Source organism: Anastrepha obliqua, chromosome 2 (assembly GCF_027943255.1).
Source record: "Anastrepha obliqua isolate idAnaObli1 chromosome 2, idAnaObli1_1.0, whole genome shotgun sequence".
Classification (NCBI taxonomy): Eukaryota; Metazoa; Arthropoda; class Insecta; order Diptera; family Tephritidae; genus Anastrepha; species Anastrepha obliqua.
The window spans coordinates 54,163,851-54,187,122 of NC_072893.1; the positions used below are offsets into that span (position 1 = coordinate 54,163,851).

General features: G+C 37.9%; 1 protein-coding gene across 1 annotated transcript in view; it reads left to right on the forward strand.

Moving 5' to 3' along the window:
• Positions 1-4,915: 4,915 nt before the first annotated feature.
• Positions 4,916-23,272, forward strand: part of LOC129238145 (uncharacterized) — a 52,597-nt gene continuing 34,240 nt past the window's right edge. The window contains exons 1-2 of the mRNA XM_054873181.1: positions 4,916-5,029; positions 5,090-5,338. Of these exons, the coding sequence (XP_054729156.1) occupies positions 4,916-5,029; positions 5,090-5,338 (363 nt within the window). The remainder of the gene's footprint in view (positions 5,030-5,089; positions 5,339-23,272) is intronic.

Sequence of the window (23,272 nt, forward strand, 5' to 3'; positions counted from 1 at the left end):
TTTCTTACGAAATTTGAGAATTTAATGTGAAATCCGAATGAAATTATGTGTTCGTGAAAAAAAAATTTTTTTCGTTTTTTTTTTTGAAAAATATAAATGGATAATGGTTAAAAAAGCTCCAATGGATCAGGAAAAAAGACGATTGTTTATTCATATGCGTTGATTTGACATTTAAAAACAATCTTCTTTTTTCCTGATTTTCAATTTATATTTTATATTTACTCAAAAACAAATAGAAAAACAAAAAATATTGTTTATGCCAAAGCGCTTGAATAAAGAATAAAGAAATAAATAATATGAAAATCATATATTTTCTGTTCTAAACCATATCTATTCTATTTTAGTGTGCCCAGCGAAGGGGGCCGGGTTTGCTAGTCTATAATATAAAAATGAATCGCAAAATGTGTTGGTAAGCGCATAACTCAATAACGCGCGGACCAATCTTAGCAATTATTTTTTTTAAATATTCCTCGAAGTCCAAGAATGGTTTATACGGCGAGAAAAAATCGAATAATTTCCGGGAAAACCCTTAAACAGCCCTTTTCTTTTTCTCATACAAATATTGCGCGTTCATGTGGATGTGCGCGTTCGTGCGTGTTCGCGTTCGCGTTGGAAGATCTAATGCGTTCACACAAAAAAGTGAACGCGAGGAACGAGTTAAGGAATGATTCCATTCACAAATAATAAATAAAATTAGTTAAGTAAATTCTAAGAATAATCATGCAGGGCTGAACAAATCCAAACAAATTTTAAGAATACGAAAAGATAAACACATGTCAAGAATAACAAAAAACGAAGGAGTCACTTGATTTACAATAAAGCGATTACTGAAAATATTTATATATACGTTTTATTTCATTATTCTTTATTATATCGGTTATTAACCCTATGTTAATAATAATAATAAATAATAAATTATCTCTATGTTTTGTCATTGAAGCACCCACTTTATAAATATTTGTCACCTTTAGTTTCCCACTATCCCTTTAGATTATTTTGCAATCAGGTTTGAACTTTAAGTTCCCCTCTTAGTTTGAAGCCCTCTGGCAAACATCCCAGTTGGGTTTTTAGTGGGTCCCAAAAGGGTGGCCAAAGTTCATGGAAGCAAAAATACTTAGGCCACCCGAGCTGACCCTTTTCTTTAATTCTCCTGAACAGAACCGTCACCAAGATGATAGGGCGGTGTGTGAGGGTCAGCAGACTAAAAACGTCTTAAGGTCGAAATATAAACTGCCACATTCAAAATCTATTTGACAGAACGAAGTCTGTCCGGTCCGCTAGTTTATTAAATAAAATAAACAATGATTTTGAGTGGTGGAAATCTTTATTTTGACCTTTACGCACCCCATTTCTTGTCTGCAGTATACAAACTGTCTACTTCACAAGTGTCAAATATGATTGACGTACGAGGACATTGGCAAAAATTATAAGTCTTCCGATAGGGTGATTAATTTTATGCCACTCTGTATATCAACAAATTTGTTCCTTTATTAAATGACATTTGACATAAACTAATGGTTTTGAAAGCTTTTACTAAATTAATTACCAAGGGGAAAGAAAATTTTATTGAAATTAACTATAATTTGACATTTAACAGACATTATAATTTGTCTGCCTTTTATGTCTGGTTTTTTAGAGGCTTATTTCCTAGTTAAGAAAGATTTTGCAAATTTTGTCAAGAAAAGATTTTGGTCTAAAGATGCAAATCTTCGTGTCGACAAAAAGCATTCCAAAGTTTACAAGTTTTAAGAAAATTCATATTTTTACATTATTTAAAAAAAATCGCTACATATTTTACTTGCTTTAAAATAAACCAAAACCCAAAAAAGTTCTTAATAGTAATAAATTTATTTAAATCAACATAAAAGAACAACTCGCTTCCCAAATGATTTTCTTGCGTCGCTGGCCGACCGAGTTGACGCGCTACTTGCGAGCGGACTTGATTCCTCCAAAAGCGGTGCGTAAGTACAGCGATGGTTACGAATATAGCACTCCATGTCAAGACAACCTTTTCTCTATAGTTTTTCTTCTAAGTATACGAAATGAGTTTGTATTACTTGTCTGTTTGCATAACGCAGCTGTCTACCAGACAGCGCGTCTCGATGTTGCTCCACAAATGGAGGGACCTACAGTTTTAAGCCAAATCCGAACGGCACATGGTTTTTTATGAGGAGCTTTTCCATCGCAGAAGCCGAATACCAAGAATTTTTTAATTTCCTTTCATTTTAGCCTATTCCCGACTCTTTTGGACGAAATTTTTTTTTTATCGAGATTTTAAAAATTTTGTGTATATTTTTCTACTACACTTAAGCATATAATGGAGAACTATTACAACAACTTTTTCTATAATTTTGCTGCTATCACGCATGGAGACTCGAACCTATGCACTCTCAAATGGTCTTGTAAATTGTTGAACAAAATAATGGACTTTGACTACAGCCGTAGTTTTGGGCACGTGCAAATTTATCCTTGTCAGGCAGTTGAAAAAAGAAGTGTAAAAGCACACTTTAAAATTTTAAATATTTTTCGGCTCAGTTAGTAAGTTTCACTTCATTGGTTAGATGAGAAAACGGAACTTAAAATTAGTAATATTTTCCTACGTTCATAATTCGTTGGGCAGATACTGTATCTACAAGTATTTGTTTGCCGTACTGCACTACGCAGATTAGATGTGAATTGGTTTGTTAATTAGAAAATGTTTGCTACAAAAATACAACTAGAAAATTAAAACAAGCACATACATAATAACCAACAAAAAAAACAGAAACATTGGATCTATAAAAGTTGTATGAAAAATAAAATACTTGGCTAAGAGTTCCCACAATCGGACGGGTAGGCGTGTTGTTCTGACACCTGAGCAGCTTTGGTAGCTGAAACATTAGATGACAGCAGGCAGCTCAGGTGATTAATTACATTCGCATTTTTCAAAAGAAAAAATAACTAAAGCAAAAAGAATTACAATATAAATCACAGCTACTTAACACTTAGCGCTAAGTTGTAACACAATAGGCACGCACTTCAGCGGTCAGCTTCAGGTGACTCAACGAGAAATAAACACTCGTATTTACGTCATCTGATTACGCACACTAGTGAGAATTATGTATAATAAAAAGACCACCAACTATACATATTTTTTTTTACTTCTCTTTAGCATAATTTATGTAAACGAAATTTATTCAAATGTTACTAAACTTCTTTCAAGATTTATTACTTGCTTCCTTTCTCAGTGTAAAATTGCCAATTAGAAACCTTTTTCTTGAAGCATCACTGCCGCATAACTCAACTGTCAGCATTTCATAAGTATTATTGCCAAATAATTTTTTCTCAGTCACAACATTGGCACTTGAATACATACATACATACAGTGCACTCGCGAAAACTCGAACACACGATAACTCGAACATTCGGAAACTTGAACTTTTTTTTTCTCCATTGACTACTTTAAAACACGAGCAATTATAATATTTTCTTTTTTCATGGAAAAACATGTGAGATACTGTCGTTTTGCATGTGCTGTAACGGCCAGTATTCAAATTTTTGTCGTTATGTGCGTCTTTTGTTTCATTCTAAGGCGGCGCACTGGCTAGGTTTCTTGCTAATTGCAGAACTTTTCTTTTAAATTGATTGATATTTGTCAGTGATACACGGGATTTTGCGCGGTTAAGATCAAATTCATTTGCGTTTTATAATGGGACGAAAACAAAATGTATTGAGTTTATCAAATAAGGCTGAAATAATTAACGAGGTCAAAAATGGCGTTAGTATCACAGCTCTATCCAAAAAATATAACACTGCCAAGTCCACAATTTGTGGAATTGTGAAAAATGAAAACAAAATTTTTGAATGCGGTAATAACACGCTATCGGGCCCTGGAAAACGTAAAACGCTTCGCGCTTCTTAATTGCCAAAAATGGAAAAAAAGCTTTACATGTGGTTTTTATTACACGCAGCAAGAATTATCCTATAAATGGATTAATTTTGAAAGAGAAAGCTAAGGAGTTACATGCCAAATATGGCGAAAATGGCTCAACCTTCTTTGCCAGCGATGGATGGCTACAAAATTAAAAAAAACGGCATGGCATACGACTGATTTCAATCTCAAGGGAAGAACTATCCTCGCGACCAGAGTTAGTGGAGCCTTTCAAAACTCAGTTACAAGCTAAAATTCAGGAGCTTGAACTATGCCCAGAACAAATTTACAACGCAGATAAATCCGTGTTATATTGGAAGCTCCTTCCGGGAAAAGCATACGTTTCTACAATAGAATGGAAAAGCAGGCACCGGGAAACAAATCTGAAAAACAGCGCATCACATTTCCGGCGTGTGCGAATGCTACTGGGAAACACAAGGTTAAAATGCTTGTAATTGGAAAAGCCGAAAATCCGCGTGCATTTAGACATTTTAACTGCCCATTGGAATGTCGAAGCTCAAAATCAGCCTGGATGACATCAACTCTGTTCCAAAATTGGTTTCACTTTTCGTTTCTACCACAGGCAAGTTCATATTTGATTACAAATTAAACACCCTTTAAAAACCAATTTTTTTTATTACATAGGTGAAAACTTTTTTAAAAAATATAGGACTACCTGTAAAGGCATTACTTTTGCTTGACAATTCACCTTCGCATCCAAACGAGGACACGTTAAGATCCGAAGATGGTTTAATTAGGGTGATGTTTATGCCGCCGAATGTAACTCCTTTGATTCAACCAATGGATCAAAACGCAATAAGAATAACAAAGCTACATTACCGAAATTCTCTCTTGGCAGCTATTTTCTCCGATGATTGCGATTTGATCCAATCATTAAAAAAAATTAGCTTGAGAGATGCTGTTACATTATTGGATAGAGCTTGCAATAAATTGAGACAGGAGACGTTGGCGAAATGCTGGACAAATATTTTAAACTTTACAAAAATGAAAGACGATGACGACGATGACATTCCACTTAGTTTGAAAAACCAAATAGAAGCTGAAGCTAAAAGTATGGAAAAAGAAGCTGCCGAAATTCTCGAACACTTACATCCTGAGGTAGTTATGGTTTTGATGTAAATAAAAAAACACACGATAACAATAATAAATATTTATTAGGCTACTTTCACAGAAGAAGAAATAAGAGACTGGAATAACGACGACTTGATTGAAGAGGTTGAAGCTATTGAAGAAAGCGAATCCGAAGATGAAGTTAAAGCTTCAGGTGGAAATGAACCAAAGCGCATAAGTTCATCCGAAGCCGTAACAATTTTCAACAAAGCTATAGCATGGGCAACTGCTGAGAAAATTAGCCCGAGGAAAGTTAATGTGCTACAATCACTGCGCAAAAAGGCTGTATTGAATGCGGTAGAAAATAAGAAACATCAAACCAAGATCACTGCTTTTTTTTCTAATAATTTGTAAACAACATTCATATTTGCTAACATTTTTTATTAAATAAACTAGCAATCAACTACAAAACATGAAACCAGATAATCTCTTTGATTAACTATGCCATAAAAATGGACAGGGTATAAAAACTGTTAAAACGAATGCATATACTCGTATGTATATTAAAAATACATAACGTTCGAAAACTCGAATATTTCGATAACTCGGACAGGGCTGGTTTTTATTAGTTCGAGTTTTCGCGAGTGCACTGTATATGCCCACATTGATACATACAAAAATACATATGCACGTAGTTCTAAGTCGTCAGCCTCTATACTCACTCGGCATTTGTTACTTACACCACTTAAAATGTCATTACATGTCACGCCTGTACCCCAAATCCACTCACTTCACTTCGCTATCTTAAAGCAAAATTATGCGGCTTAATTTATAATTAGTTATTTTTACAAAACTTGTATCCACTCAAACGACCAGATTTATTGTAAATTATTTTAATTTGATTTTTCACGTTGTTTGTCATATTTTTACGCACGTCAGCATAGAATTGCAATCCGCTAACTACCCCGTAATTATGAAAAATATTATCTACTTCTGTCGCTGCTGATTTGAAATGCTGTCACAAAATGTTCAATACGGACAGAATTACGTGATGTCGCTAAGAAAAAATTGCTTGCATAGCCAAGGCTACTAATAACTCTAGACAGCTTTTAAATCGAGGCCGGAAATATTCACGTATTCAGATGTCACGGATTTGCAGCTTATCAGATGAGTGAAACACTTGCGTGGGCTCTAACGCTAAGCTGCACTACTTTATTTTAATTTAACAAACAAAAATATTACATAGATCATTAAAACAAACAAACGAGAATACTTATAAATAGCTTTTATTGTAGTACGAGATGCATTAAGGCTCATGATTTTACTATCAGAACTCAAGCAATGAATAGAATGACATAGTGAAACTCGACCAATGGATATGTTACGTAGTTATTTAACTAGAAACGAGCTGGTAGTTTCTTTACTAAATTCAATATATTTCGTAGACCCACGCGTATAAGTACACTGAGTTCCGTGCTTAGAACTCCAAATATTTGAGATAAAAAGTTGACTGACATTCAGCTGGAAGTGGGCAGAAAGTATTCTTACATATGTTTCAAGCAGCTCGTACCTGCCGAGGTAGCAATCAATCTCCAGGTAGCAACCAAACGCTCGTTTGGAGTAAACGCTTAAGTGAGAATGCAAACCCTGATGTTTCCTTTCCGACTTACGGGCTCATCAGAGTACGCAGCGTCTGTCCATCAGTAAGAGCGGCTTCAAACGAGCATCTGTCTTGGAAGATCCAGCTAAACACTGAGTATGGGTTACACCAAAACTTCCATTAAAAAATGTACAAAATCCTAGGATGAGAAACTTCTTTTGATGGCGACCTTGGCAAAGATTTTAAAGTCTTCGGTTTGAGGGCGTGCACCTAAAATGAGCAGCTTCTCAATGAGAGAAGGTGTCCCTGCCCGTATGGTTGATGCCACTGCCACGATGAAACTGCAAAAGATATATCATAATGCACATACAATGCGGGGATTTGACATTAATTCAGATCACTATCTTGTTAAAGCATCTACCTCTCCTGCCTCTTCATAATTGGCGCAATAACCGCTTACGCAATTTTGGTAGAGTTTAACAAAGCGCGCCTGTCGTTTTTTTCTTGTGCTCCAGTTGGACACATCAAGTGAAGCAATCTTTGAAGTGATCATTGCAACATAGAGGAGTTCTTCCTCTTCCTCTCCTACCATCAGCTGGTACCTAATCGAATACTTTCAGAGCCGGAGCGCTTACCATCCACATCAGCCAACAAAGCCGCTTTATCTTTATTCGCTACGCTATGTCTATGTCGGCGTTAAGCTCATACAGCTCATTGTTCCATCGCCTATGGTACTCGCCATCGCTAACGAGCAAAGGTTCACAAATTTTCCGCAGAATCTTTCCCTCACACACTCCAAGAGGCGCATCATTGGATATTGCCATCATCCAAGCTTCTGCGCCGTAGGACGGGCATGATGAGAGCCATATAAAGTGTTAGTTTTGTTCGTCGAGATAGGACTTTTCTACTCAATTGCCTAATTAATCCATAATAGAGATTCTACGTTGGATTTCAAGTCATAACTGTTAACAGTGACGTGGGTGCTGATGCACGAGTGCACCAACTTTTTGTTTGAGGATAGGAGGTACTTCGCTTTGCTTCTTCATCCAGTTAAGAAAAGACAGAAGGGTATTTATAATGCAGCGTTCCTAGCTAAGTCTTTCATAATGAAAGGCCACTCCACATTAGAGAAATCAAGAATGGAACAAATTCTTTTCACCTGGTTTTTCTAATTGGCGCAGTCTAACATAAAAAAGTGTCTGGCGTGCTTTGTTGAACGTCACCAAATCACTTGGGCGGTTACTGTGCTAATCAAGAAGAAAGCGAGACCGATTATCAAGTTTTAAGTTTGCATACTGGTTTAATAGTGACGTCAGTAAAAGAAAGATGGGATGAAAAGTGAGAGATGAAAGTTTCAATTTAAGTTGTGCATGAAGTACACATGAGCAACTACTCAAATTGTATTGTATTAAGGTAGTATAAGTACTTGGAACCATCTGTCACGCAACTGCACCTTTTATGGTACAAAATTTACATCATTAACATTTTCTAGTCTAGTCTGCGAGTACAAAAAACTGAATGGGGCTCTCACGAACTTCGATGCAACTATTCTATCAACTATTAGTTGATTCGTTTTTTATTTGCATACAGGGATTCTCCCGAAATTTGGTGGAATGATAATTTTTTATAGTTTTTGAAGCACTTTTACTGTGAAGTGCTCTAAGGGTTGTCCAAAAGGGTTCGAAGCGACAGAAAAGAATTACGTGACAATTGAAACTTGTCAACTCAATAATCACTTCCATCGCAGCTGCAGGTCAGGTCCGCATCCCCCTCGTGATGCAATCGCATCGCTGAAGCTTAGTTAGAGCTACCCGAGACTGGCTCTCGATGAATCTCAAGATTCTTGGGCTACAGCCCCAGCATTTTCTGTGTGCAACATGTTTTACTAGTGCAATAGGTTGTTAAAGCTTTGCCCGGTTTAAAATAAAATCTGCTCTATAAAGTTCAACTTTTAAGGATTGGTTTAGGTGATTATAAAATGTTCTCAACGCAAGAGACGTGAGTATCGAAGTTAAGGAATGGTTGAACGCATTGAATCGACGGCGTTATTAGGTCAAAAGCCTTGTCAAACTTACCAGAAACTGGTTGATTCTTTGGTTGGTATTAAAGAAGTAAATTTCGTCTGTATAAAATCTGTGGATGCTATTTAGGAAACCCCAGTTTGCTTTCATATAAGTTCAAAACAAAAAATATCGAAGTGTTCCTCTCATAAGCTGCTACTTTTTTTTTAGTTTTGCGTCTTGTTATGCCTACGGATGCTATCCCAGAAGAAACTGCTTGCTGAGCATTTTGTTGTGCTCCTTTACTGGGAGTATTGATGCCTTACACAATGGTTGCCGGGGGTCATCAGGAGGCATCCCGTAGCTTTCCTGATTGCAGTATCTTCACATATCTGTAGCTTTATCCACTTCGAATCACAGATGCCAGGCGACGAGACAGGCGCAACATAATTCAGAACCGGGCGACCAATTGCTTTACATGTCGCCAGCAACATTTCTTTACCTTTGCCCGCAGTACTGCCGGCAAGCAATTTGAGGACCTTGTTGCGGCCTTAGACCATAGTATCAAGGTGACGCCCAAAATTTTTACGACGACTTTTACTTTTAGGTAGAGTTTAACCGCCTGCGTCCAGGTGGTAAAGAGGGTGTCCGGAGGGAGATTCCACGCAGTCACGCAGTGAAAAATGCGAGAAAGGCTTGCTTAATTCACAAGCCATCGATGTCATTGGCCGACGCTATTATCGAACAATCGTCAGCTTCAAAGGCCAGTGAGACTCCCTCTGGTGGTTGGTTCGATATGTAGAAGTTGAAAAGCAAGGGCGGAACACCCTGGGGAGCCCCTTGCTTTATCCTCTTCTGTTTTAAATTTTGGTCTCTAACGATGAGCGACAAATGCCGACCACTCAAATAGTTCGCAGACCACCTATTCAATCTCGGCGGGAGGATCGTCTGTATAATATCATCTATCAGCTCTGAGTAGATGACTGTGTCGAAAGCCTTCTTCAGTTCCAGCGCTACTAGGAAAGTCCTCACGCAGGGGCGGTTTTGGTTAAGACCGCGGTTAGTCTGAGTGGCCACGAGCGCTGTGGTGGTGCTGTGCACCATGCAGTTTTTTTCTCCATGGTACTGGTGAAGAAACTTTTTAAGCCTGTTCAAAAAAGATGAGGCCTCAGGCCCTTCACCTTCAGACTTTGACCTGATTCGATCGATACGGAATACGTTGGGTGCAATACACTTCACTTCAATTAAAGAGGTGAAAAAAATGTTCCTAGTACTTAGTAAAAATTAGCTCTTCTACTCGCAGTCCCCGTCATTGCTCAATACATTATTTTAGTGCAACAGAACTAAAAACCTTGTTCTCATTGATTTGGAGCTTCTTCTGTAGAGCGGCTATTCACCTCATCGACTTTATTTATGTATGCGTGCATATAATTTAGAAAATATTTCTAATTAAAAGTGTGCATCGGTGTGTACTATAAACCGGTTGGCACTTTTAGAATGCCGTTGTCTCTTTGTTTTTGAACAATTGTTAATTCTCAGACTGCTTTAGTCGGATTTTTTTTTTTTAATTTAATTTCAAGAAATTAATTTAAAAATTTCATAATAGTTGCTCTGTGGAAAATAACAAAACCACTTTCATCTAAACACAAAAACTAAGTCAGTGGCACTTTTAAATAAATATTTCTCAGATTTTATTTAAAATATATAGAAAAACAAGTTTTTCAATTGAAAAAAATAATAAAAACGAAGAATTCCTTAAAAATAATAACTTAAAATTGGTTTTAACATGAAATTAATGCCAATATAAACAAATGTCATGCATATTTTTAGAAAAGCAAGTTCTTTGTGAGGAAAAAAATCATCATAGAAATCATAGAATTTTATTAAATAATGATTTTAAAATACGCACACCTAACACAGATATAAACAAAAGTCATGCATTCATTTAGAACAAGTTTTCAATTTGAAAAAAAAGTTTCACACAATAGTTTTCAAATATTTGTTTTAATACAAAAATATTATAAAACAGCTATAAACAACTGCCAAGCATACAAGGTGTTGCCTTTAAATAACCTGACTCACAAAAATGGTACACAGAGGGTTCCAAAACGTTCCAAGAAGTAGGAGCAGGAGTAGTGTGGCCTAGAGCACACAAAACCTTAACTCTAAGTACAGATACCATAATTGTCCATGCGGAGCTCTTCGCCATAATGGAAGCAGTGCAAATCATATCCAAAAGAGGGTTCGAGAAAGTAAAAATTAAAATACTTTCGGACAGCCAATCGGTTCTCAAAGCCTTGAATAGCTTCACATTCAAGCCAAAAATACTAACAGAGTGATCTTGGTAACAGAACATGAGGGACACGAAGGAAACGAGAAGGCAGACTTTTATGTCAAAAAAGGGACAGAAAGGCTATTTATTGGGCCAACCCCATTTTTAGGCATTAACAAAAAAAAATATAAAATATTAAACCAAAAAATGGATCCAAACTAAAATCTGAGAACACTGGAATGGCACAAGCGGCCTTAATCACTCCAAAAGGTTTCTGAACTTCAATGCCAACAGAGCAAAATCTGCTCTAACCGTAGAAAAAAGGAGCCCCAAATTACTCTGTGGAGCACTTACAGATCACTCTGCCTGTAATAAACACTTTAACACCATAGGATTATCCAGTACAAGATTATGCAGGTTCTGCTGCGATGAGGAGGAGTCTGTGGAACACTTAATCACCAACTATTAGGCATTAGGCCACAGGAGTCACAGAATCCTGGGCGCGTACCTACTAGAGGAGGAAGACCTACAATTGCTCCCTCCTAAAGAACTGGTTCGATTCCTCGGTATACTAAATAATTATAATTAAGCAATTAGGGGCGCACAATAGATTAATCTGGTCGCAGTGCATAACGGCCTTAGCCTAACCCGTACAACCATTATCATAAATATCCTGACCGACACTAATCGGCGGTCCTATTTGTGGCGTGCGTCTTGATGTTGTTCCAAAAATGGAGGATCCTGCAGTTTTAATCCGACTCCAAACTGCAAACGTTTTTTTATGAGGAGTTTTTTCATGGTATAAATACACTTGTAGGTTCGCTAATGCCTGTTAGGTGGCATTCGCTTTTTCTATTGTATTATTTTGGTGTTTTATGCCCACGGCAGATTTCGAAAACGAGCACTACCGAAGTCAGTCACGCGCTTGGTTAGGTTAGCCAGGTTGCTGGTCTGCGTAAACTACTTAGACCTTTTTAAGAAGGTAACTAGTCCCTCCCGTCGGACATTTTGCTGATTTCCCAGGTCTTTAAAAAAATAAGCGCCAAGTTATTTAGCACCGCTTCTTTGATGGGCATTCAGAGAGAAGGTGTTGCACCCAATCAATTTCTTCTTCATCTTCACAACTTTTGCACAAGTCATTGTAAGGGTACATTTCTTACCGGCTAGGGTTCCAATAGTGCAGTGATCCGTTATAACACCTGTGAAGGCGCTGGTAGCTGATCTGTTGAACCCAAGCAGGTCCCGCGCTAAAAATAAAATAGTTTACAATAAATTTATTTATTTAAAAGCTACACCTTGTAAAATAAGAATTCGGTGCGCGATATACGACATTTAATAGTTCTCCAGAAAATAATGCAAATTACCAAAACAAAATTGACCAAGGTTCCAAGCATGGATGATGGGCCATATATATGCATATACACATATCTACACACGCGCACTCATACATATCTGCACATAAACATAATTTTTATACATTTTCATAATAGAAAATTAAAATTAGTCAAGTTTTAGAAGTTACAGTCATGGCAAAATCTTATGCATCCCTAAAGTATTCGTCTATTGTAACAAACCTCTTTTCAGTTACAGGCCTTCGCTGATTCATGTGCCTTTTTACCCTACATAACCATTGATTTTTTATGCGTTATAGTTAGTACTTAGTTGAAACGACTAGTATTGGGCGGACAGGGTTAAGGGACCTCGGAAAAGGCGCTTTGCTGACTGTCTATTTAAGTTATTTGGCTCCATAATCTTATGAAGCGATGTATTGACATAGCGAACTTAGAGAGGTACTGGTTGACAATGAAAATGTTTTGGTATTTCCTGCTTTTCGTCATACAAGTTGTACTGAGCAAAATGTGCTATACCAAATTTGGTAAATGCTTCAGAACTCTGTGTTAAGACGAGTAAAAAAGGACCACTCAGTGGTCATGCCTGGTAAGGCTAAGAGTGCTTTGGATCTCTTTATCGGTATTTTGCAGAATGCAAGGACCCAAAATATATTTCTAAGTGTGGATAGGTTCAAAGGTGTAGGATACAAGTCTTTGATTGTTTGCTCAATTCTCGAACTTAGTTTTATTGGGAACTTGAAGCAACAGAAAAATTTGCAACACCAAGAAAAATCTATGCGAAGTCGTGGAAATAGTTTGCGAAAGCATATCGCAGGATGTCATTGATATTTTCATATTTTTCTAAGATATGTCTCTTTGTCCTCGAGGGTAATGGATTCACTACTAAGCACTGAATTCAAGAGTTTATTATTATTATTACTATTTTTTGGCTTGAGAAGCAAGACCTCACGTTTTTTCAATTAAAATTTCTTGTTTAAAGTAAATATTTGATCGTGTTTGTTTGTCTTTTTACAAATTTATAATTTTATAAATTAAACTCCTCATCTTATTACTTAAGATGGGAAATTTTATGTATAGTAAAGTCCGTGCAAAGCCAGTGAGCTGGCACCACTGGCGCGTACCGAGATTATGTTAAGTTATTAGCATCTCTTGGAAGAACACACATCAAGTTTCAGCCAGATCGGTATATTTCTTTGCCATTCGTTTGAATTGAGGAAGTCGAGTGACTTTCCTTCTCTTCATCACAACAACGCACCAGCTCACACCTCAGCAGTTATGCTCGCAAAGGTTATGTACAAGGTGCCGCAAAAGTAACCTTGCTATGTTTTTTGGCTGTAATTAAAAAAAAATGAAAAACTTGGATTCTTCTGGTGGATTATTTTTATTTGGTCTTTTAATTTTAATTCAAGTCGAGAATATGATGTCATGTATAATACAATAAATGGCCGCCACCACAGTTGATTGCCATTTGAGCCCTTTTTATGGCATTTTCCATCACTTTGGCCACAACTTCCGGCGATAGGTCCTCACATTCTTGACGGATATTATCTTTAAGAGCTGCAAGAGTCTGAGGCTTGTTGACATAAACCCGCGACTTCAAAAAGCCCCACAAAAAGAAGTCTGGAGCTGTCAAATCAGACGATCTTGCTGGCCAGTGCAAATCGCCAAAACGGGAGATTAGGCGCCCGGGAAATGCATCCTTCAGCATATCGGTTGGGGCACGTGCAGTGTGTGCCGTTGCACCGTCCTGCTGGAACCACATGTTTTCCAATCCCAATTCATCAAGTTGCGGCAAAAAGAACTCGTTGATCATTGCTCTGTAGCGCTCACCATTCACAGTAAGCGTTTGGCCCGCGACGTCTTCGAAGAAAAAAGGACCGATGACTCCTCCAGCGAAAACAGCACACCATACAGTAACTTTGAGCGGGTGTAATGGCTCTTCGTGGGTTACACGCGGATTTTCAGTGCCCCAGAAGCGTAAATTTTGCTTATTTACGTACCCGCTAAGATGGAAATGCGCCTCACCACTCATGATTATTTTGGATGAAAAATCATCTTCCTCTTGGTGGTGATTAAGGATGGCTTGTGCGTATGTTAGACGCGATTGGCGGTCAGCAGCTAACAGCTGATGCACCGTCTGGACTTTGTATGGAAACATCTTCAAATCTTGTACCAAAATTCACTGTAAAGACCGTCGACTGATACCCATTTGCGTGGCACGTCGTTTGGTCGTCTGGTCGATGTCGACGGCGCTTCCATGACATCCTCGGCTACAGCAGCAATATTCTCTGCAGAACGGCTACTCCGGGGTCTGCCACGCCTGGCAGTATCTCGTGTTGTGCCAGTCTCTTCGAGGCGAGCGGCTAAACGTCGCAGTGTTTCACCAGTAGGCGTTGGACAGCGAGGAAATTTGCGACGAAATTCACGTTATGCCAAAGTCACCGACCGATTATTGGTCAAATAAATAGTCAGCAATATTCCGCGTTCTGGAGCAGTGTAGCGTAACATTGTTTATTAACGTGTATTTCGCATGTGTTTACTACACAAATGTCAAAACAGAACTGACATTAGGGGCCAATCGCAAAATTTATAGCATTTTCTGATAGGAGGATTACTTTAGCGCCACCTGTTAAGGGCTCCAACTCGTTTTGTATGCATTTTTTGACATATTTTAAGAAGATTTAGATAGATTTAAGGAAGACTTAAGTAATAAGAGGTATTAGAAAATACCTTTCCAATGATGATATGCCTAAATCGGTCAAGATTTAGCAGAGGTATCCAAGTTTTCCTCAAACTTTTCATCAAAAATGTCAAAAACAAAATTTTTTTAGTATTTTGAGTTTGTTGGTACACTTTTAAGACCTTTTGAACATATACAGTGTACTATCTCCTAACGGACACCTCTCTTTTAATGAATACCAAAAATCCTTAATAATTTTTTTAAATTTTTTCTCTTGAACGGAAAACCCTCCCATTATAAGTTAACTCTCCCATAACATAATATTAACTTTTTTAAACTTTGCTCATAAGTGGATTAATTTTTCAGTCCCTTAGGTGTCCACTGAAGAGAGAGTAAGTACTCTGTACTTTTCTATCATCTGAGATGATTTTTTGGAAAATATATTTGGCGGAAGTCTTAAAATATAAGAAATTTTATAATTCCGAGGGGAAAATAGTAGCAAATTTTTGGAGTATGGAGAGTGATGCACCCTATATAGAATCAGACGATTTTTATTACAAAAATTTGGAAAAAATTAATAAATTATAAAGAGTTAAACATTGCATCATAGAAGCTATTCTTGCTTATGTTTATAAGCAATCAAATACAAATTTTTATTTACAACTTGAAATGCGGCAACTTCATTCATAATCAAATAAAACAAACCAAATTAATATTAATTTTTAATTCAGGACGGGTCCTCAATACGCATATTGTGATATTTTATTTAATTTTTAAGCAATTCGCACAAAATACGCCTAGCAGTGCTGTAGCATGTACAACATAACATATGATCTAAAGGGGGCATCAGTTTTGCTCCGCACTGTATGTAAACACATACATACATAGTGTATACGTGTGTGTACCTACTAGGCACACATACGAACGCGGGCATATATTTGCATAGCCATTACCCACTGAACCACTGATTCACCTTCAGACAACAAACTAGTTCTGGATAAGAGAATAATAAGAATATAAATGCGAAATCCAGAAGAATTGAAAAACACAAATTGCAAATAAACACACAATGACGCACAAAGAATACCATTGTTAGGCACTTAAATTGAAGATTCAGGAGAAAAAAGTACAATAAAAGAACAAAAAAATGAATAAATATATTAAATTGAAAGAATGCAAACTAATGAAATGTCAAACAGGCTCGTTTAGTTAGAAAACAAAATTAATAAAAACTTCAAAAAAAAATTCAATAAATTTTTTTTCCTTTCGTTTAGTTAGGAAAAAAAAAAAAAAAAAAATGACAAAAAAATTTAATAAAACCTTTTTCTTCCTTATTCTATTATTTGACTCAGCTGTATGAATTTTTATTCCCATTTCGTCATACCGTTTGTCAGTAGATAAAACTGTTTAAAAAAAAAACTATTTTTTCTCAATTCTTTCTTAGCTTAGCTTTATTTTTAACTATTATTCCCATTTCGTCACTCACGCAAGTACTGTTTGTCGGTAGAGAAAAAAATGTTGTTAAAACATTATAATTTTTTGTTTTAGTTTTGTGTTTATTTTGGTTTTTGTTCAGCTTTGTCTTTTTGTCACTACCACGAGTATTCACAACTCGTTACACACGCAAGTAGCAAATCATTATCCAAGCAAATTTCGCTAACAAGCGATTACATAAATTTCTTTTGGACATTTCTTCGATTTTAGTTCATCTTTGATTAGTTTGTTGGCACTTTAATTAGTCGATTTGATGAGTTAGCGCATCACCGATTTTCTGGCGGCCGGCATTCAGTGACCGTTGAATGAAATAATTTTACCATTTCATTACAAATCCGACACATGGAATCGAACACATGGAATCGAACAGCGGCGAACATAAAATACAATACAATGACCGACAAAAAATATAGAAACTTAAAAGTCATAGCATTTGTTTTTTATTGTTTTTTGTAATTTATTCAATATGAAAATAATTGGGTGTTACAGATTAGTAAAATGTAAAGAAAGCCACAATACGATATGTCTGACCTCCAATACCTCCATAGTAGAGGCTAAGCAGGCTAAGAGGTAGCTGCTATACATTTCCTATAAATTTTCAATTACAATTTAGCTTAGACTGAAAATTCATATAAAATGTAATGAGATACAGTCCGGTTCACTTGATTAGCCTAATGAAATTACAGACCAGGCCGTTTTAATGATTCGAATCAAAGCATTTTTGTCTTCAAATTGTTGCCTATTCTCATAAACCTAACGAGCGAGCCATCCCCATAGATTTTCAATACTGTTCCGAACTGGAGATTACGGTGGCTATGGTGAAGTTTCAACGTGTTGGTGCGCGACCCAAGTTTTGAACAATCTTGAAGTGTGCACAGGTGCATTATCTTGTTGAAATATCAAATTAACAGCAGTTTACCGTCATTTGTAGTCTACAATTTTCAATTCCATACCATATCACCATCTTCATGGCGATAGTGTCAACTCAAGTGCCAGCCAATCCAGATAGAACTTCTTTTCGTTACTAAATTCTGTTTTTTCCCATTCACCAGAATCATTGACTTGTAACAGAACTGCAAGCCATGTGTCCCCTTGCAAAGTCGAGGCCGCCTTCTTTGCGAAATTTATTCAAAGGTGTTTTTATTTTATAACTTTGTCTGGTTCAGATGTGGCGCTTTTAGAGTAGCCCTTCGAACGGTGGATTTGCTGGTTGCAATATTTCCCATTTAATTTTTGCTGTTGGAAGGGCGCAATTCGTTGCAATCCTAAGCATTTTGCGGGTTTCCTTCGGTGTTAAAGCCATCGCAGTTCTGCCTTTGTAGTTCTTACCATTGAAGACAACTTGTTTCACGTAAAGACTCACTACGTTTGGACATCGACCAATCGTTTTGGCAATTTGGCGATTTGATAGTCCGTCTGAAGTCGAGATATCGCTTTGCCCGATTTGTTAGACTTCTTAGCTTTCCCATTTTATTAGAGTTAAGAAGTTTTCGACCAAACACAATGAATACTTAATGAAACGATCCCTTTTCACAGCTTTAACGCGCAAACGGAGTAAGCTAATTGAGCATCTCTATTCAAGTGAACGCTTAAATCAAGCACAATATTACAACTGTGGAAGTTTTACTGCTGCGAAATACCGTTAGATGAAATAATATTTTGATGCATGTTTATTTTCGAGCAAATTACAGTCTTGATTTGAATTATCAGCAACACTTGTATTACTGTCATAGATCAAATACGGTTGCTTTAATAACCATTTTATTCCATAAAAAATACTGCCACTAATCAAGTGAACCGGATTTTATCTCTTCGATGGTAAACTCCCTTGGAAGTCACACGTTGAAACAAAGACATCCAAAGCACTGACCGCCTTCTGGCAATGCAAGGGCGTTTTTAGGAAAACCTTCTCCTAGCAAGGTCCTATGGATCTACACGGCTATGATAAGACCTATTATCACCTATGCATTAGTGGTCTGGATGAGTAGACTCTCTCTCGTGGGAGTCAGGAGGACCATATCGAGACTCCAACGCACTGTGGCTATCTGTTTTACCGGAGCTTTTCCGACTAGTTCAGGCCCGGCATTAGATGCTCTGGTTAGTCTACCACCACTTGATGTTTTCATCCAAGGAAGGCCTTGAAGATCATCTGTGTTTCAAGCGGAGGTGCCACCTTTGAATTAACTGCGATGTTAGTCAATCGATTTGCGTCGTTTCTGGAAAAAAGGTATCCGAAAAGCGTTGCTTGTGCGAAGCGATGCAATTTATACCAGTGCATATCCAGGACCTATGAGTGCCACTAATTTATTAGGGAAACAATATTATGCGGAATTAAGTATTAAGGTCTCAGAAAAGCATTACAACTGAATGACAATTGCAAACCCGGTTATTTTGAGCCAATTAGGCGCTGTACCTTTATAGTGTAGTGGGACGCAAGGCATGATAAGTTTGACGAAAGCACTGGCCGGGTACATTTTGGAAGCATAGGGCAGATCTACTAAGAAAGAGCAAGAAATAACAGATTGCTGTCCACTGGTGTAGGAAAAAAGAGAAAAGAATAATCGAAGTGATTCCTTAAAAATCTCATAACCCTCCCCAAGGATAAACTGAGAACGCTCACGGGCATTCTAACAGGCCACTGTAGACTGCGAAGCACATTATCGGGAGTTGGTCCACTGATTCCTCAATCTAACCCAGCTGCATTCTGATCCATTAATAAGGTCACTGGGTCTGGATGAGGTACTGTGATGAGCAGAGAGCACAAAAGACCATGAGGTCCTTATAAAGAATCTAATCTAATCTAAGTGATTCATCAATAGTCTGTGAGAAGTCACTGAACGACTTTTGGTTCTAGATCCGTAGGATATAAGGCGTTAAAGTTATTCAGGCTTATTATGAAAACGGGCGTTCAAATAAATGCAGATCGCGCACTTCGTGATTTTTACGGTCAATTTAATCGTCCAAATGTGCACACAATCGGAAAAATTGTGCAAAAGTTTGACCAAACCGGGTCTGTAGGAGATGTAAAAACACCAATGCATGCCCCTAAAGCTCGTACTGCAGAAAATATTGCTGCTGTTCGCGATAGTGTGGTTGAAGAGCCGTCCACCTCAAATCGTCGTCGTGCCCACCAATTGCACCTCTCACGCTTGTCGTTGATGAACATTATGCGTAAAAACTTGTACACAAGGTGCAATTGACTCAAGAACTTAAGCCTCTTGAACATTTCAAGCGTCGTCAAAATCGTCAGAATGGTGGCAGGAAATGGCAACAGCGAATGACCAATTTTCGAAGAAAATCATCTTCAGTGATGAGGCACATTTTCACCTCAGTGGATTCGTCAATAAGCAGAATTGCCGCATTTGGACGAATGATAATCCAAGAGTGATTGCCGAAAAACCAATGCACCCACAAAGAGTGACTGTTTGGTGCGGTTTATGGGCCGGGGCATCATTGGGCCGTATTTTTTCCAAAATGAGGCCGGTCAGGCAGTGACTGTGAATAGTGTTCGCTATCGTGAAATGATAACGAACTTTTTATGGCTCGAATTGGAAGATATGGATGTGGACGATATGTGGTTTCAACAGGACGGTGCCACTTGTCACACCGCTATCGAAACAATGGCTCTTTTGCGCGAAAAATTTGATGGCCGAATAATCTCACGTCGCGGCGATATCAAGTGACCGCCAAGATCATGTGATTTGACACCGTTGGAATTTTTTCTTTGAGGTTATTTGAAAGAAAAGATGTACGTCGATAAGCCAGCAACAATTCAAGAGCTAAAGGATGAGATAATTCGGCACATTAACGGCATAGAACCTCAATTATGCCTCAGCGTCATCGAAAATTTGGACCATCGGCATAGAACCTCAATATTGGCCGAGGCCGCGGCGGCTATTTGGCCAATATTTTATACTATACGTAATTGAGTCATTCCAGTATTATCATAATAAAGAGAAGCAACAATAACTTTTTGATTTCATTTCATTCAAAATCAACACCGGCCCTTGAAACTTAACCACCCTCTATATGGATTTTAAGACGATTTTAGTCAAGAAGAGCAGATATATTTTTTTGGGCTGAAGGCGAGTATATCTCCAATGAGTCCACATAAAATGAGTTCGCTATGACAGCTGATTTGTTATTTTTTCTCGCGATTTACTGGTGGGAATACCGAAGTACCCTGCTTGTTTGTTGCTGCTTTATTATTCTCATTGAAGTCTTGCCATTCGAGCAACCAAATTGCAAAACAAAAAATGTAAGCACGTAAATGTTGTTGTTGCTCTACCGAAGTCACCTTCTGTGAATTCGCTTTTGTAGTACATATACATATCTTATGCATAACAGGCAATCTGATGCTTTCTCTTAGCTTGAGGTATGGAACTCAAGACCTGCAGACACAAGCACAGTAGGCTACGGTGGCCTCCAAGAAAGCAAAAGTGTGCACTAAAAAACACTGTGAATTTGCCATATTCACCTGGAGGTTAATGCGAATTTGACACCAACTTGCAATTATTCACACAAACATACTCATACATACATACATAGATTTACTCTTATTCATCACAGAAGGCCGCACAGTAAGGGTCAGCGTACGCTGCTTGGTCTAATTGTTCATCAAAAGCAAAGGAAAAAAAATATTTTTTATTGAAGCTCTTCGATCTCCATCACTTTCAACTTCATAGAAAGCAATTTTTCAGCACCACTGCAAATGTGTTATAATTTAATTTACTACAATGGATTTACAATATTTTTAATTTGCTAATTTGTTTTCGTGACAGAGGTTTAATTTTTTTTGTTTTGTGACTGATGATTTACCCAAATTTGAACCTACCATAAATTCACAACTTAACCGGACTTTGCATATTCTAAACGAGTTGCCAATTAGTATTCGGTTTTAATGCAAAACGGTGAGGTGTTGCATTGCTGGCGGGCTAGTTCTCCTTGTTGTTTCAAGTGTCCGTTCATGCTTTTGGAAATTCCCTTACATTTTTGGACAAATGCGGATTTATTCAAAAGCATGAATATTGATGGCTTTCGAACTGCCCTGAGTTTGCGTTTATGATATCACTTTAATAGAAGTAAATGTTTGTGTGTACCTACGAGGGTAGCTAATTAAGTGTCAAGCTTTGGCAAGCCACTGAGTAATAAAAGAGAATAAGCGGACCAATATGCTAACCAAAACCGCCGGAAGCCTATCAACCATCAACTGTTCCCCTTTCAGCTGCTTGACCGTTGAGTAAAATTTAGCATTCATATAGAAGGTGAACTGCTTGAGTGATGCATTCGCACTTTGCGGGAAATGCAACGCAAAAGCCATCAGCAACCTTCTAACCTTGCTATCCTGAAGAAAGTAGATATACATATATATACATATAAAATTCTATCCTGCTTGCTATCTGATGAGCTGAAACCATACGCCCAGTGCGGTTTCAGACCTGGTCGCTCCACTGTCGACCAAATAATTACCCTGTGGACCAAGTTAACACGCACCACCTATTGGTCGACAACAAGGCAGCCTTTGAAAGCCCGTTTCGAAGATCGAAGTTAACAACTATAAATTTGATGTGGTCAAGGACTTCATTTATCTTGGTTCCGCTATTAGCGCTATATTAACTCTTGCCCTCTCTCGACGAGCGAAAACAACACTCCAAAATACGTTCATCATCCTGGTGCTTCTCTATGGTGCTGAAGCCTAGACAGTCAAACAATTTGATTTGGAGTTTTCGAGAGGAAAGTACTTCGCAAGATTTGTGGCCCTGCTCGGGTAGATGACGGTTACCACATTCGAATGAATCACGAGCTGTATGAGCTTTGCGGAGACATTGACGTAGTCAAACGAGTCACCCCGCAGCGACTAAGGTGGCTGCGTCATATCGTTCGTATGGAAAGTATTTGCTCCAGCGAAGAAAGTACCTACTCCAGCGGTCAACGGCGAAGAGGACATCCTCGTATCCGCTGGAAGTACCAAATTGAAGATGACCTGGCTTTTCTTGGCTTAAGAAAATAGAAAGGCTCTGCGCAAAACAGAAATACCTGGTAAGACATTATTAGGCAGGCTATTACTCGACTTCTAAGCCGAACAGATCGCTGTATCTCTCAAAGGGCTTATGAAATGATAAATTTAAGGAATACGCTATGTGCATACTACAGACTTTTACCTCGCTATTAAAGCATCGCATGAAAAACCTCTACGCAAAGAAGCATGACTGACACCCAGAGTCCTCTTAACCATCCCATAAAGCTCAAATAAAATATTGAACTTTATCACGCTCTACCACAAAGAGCAAGACTCATTACAAGAGTCCCTCCTAACTGGATCCCATCAGGAGATCCTCAAATAATGCCACATGGACCAATGCGTGGCACCAGACCCTTTCAATAAGAGTGACCCCACGAGTCACCGAGCTCCAACACTCAATGAATTTATCCAAAGACGTTTAGTCGTACTCCACTCATGTGCACTAACAAACGCTCATGCGCTATAAAGCTCAAATAAATAAGCATGTAAAGGAGCTCAGCTAGAAGTTCGAGTAATATTCTCTCTATCCCCGGTTCCCACACTCTCCCAAAACACATAGCTTGCAACGAAGGCAATACAAAATTTTACATTATAAGCAACTACGCAGTATTTGTAAAACTTTATTTAACTGATCTGCATAAGGGGATCAGATGGCCCCATGTTCCTTGTAGGAATAATGCGATGCGAGAGTGAGCAATTTTCTGAAATTGTTGAAACTTTCGTCTCCACGCAATCTCTTAATAATGCTGAGAGGGAATCTAATCGAGATTCTTAAAAAACGTTTATAAAACCATGATAAGTGACGAGCATAGATCCATGAGCAGTTTAGTAGCTTCCGCAGAATAACCAATCCAAGACCTAATTCACGCAA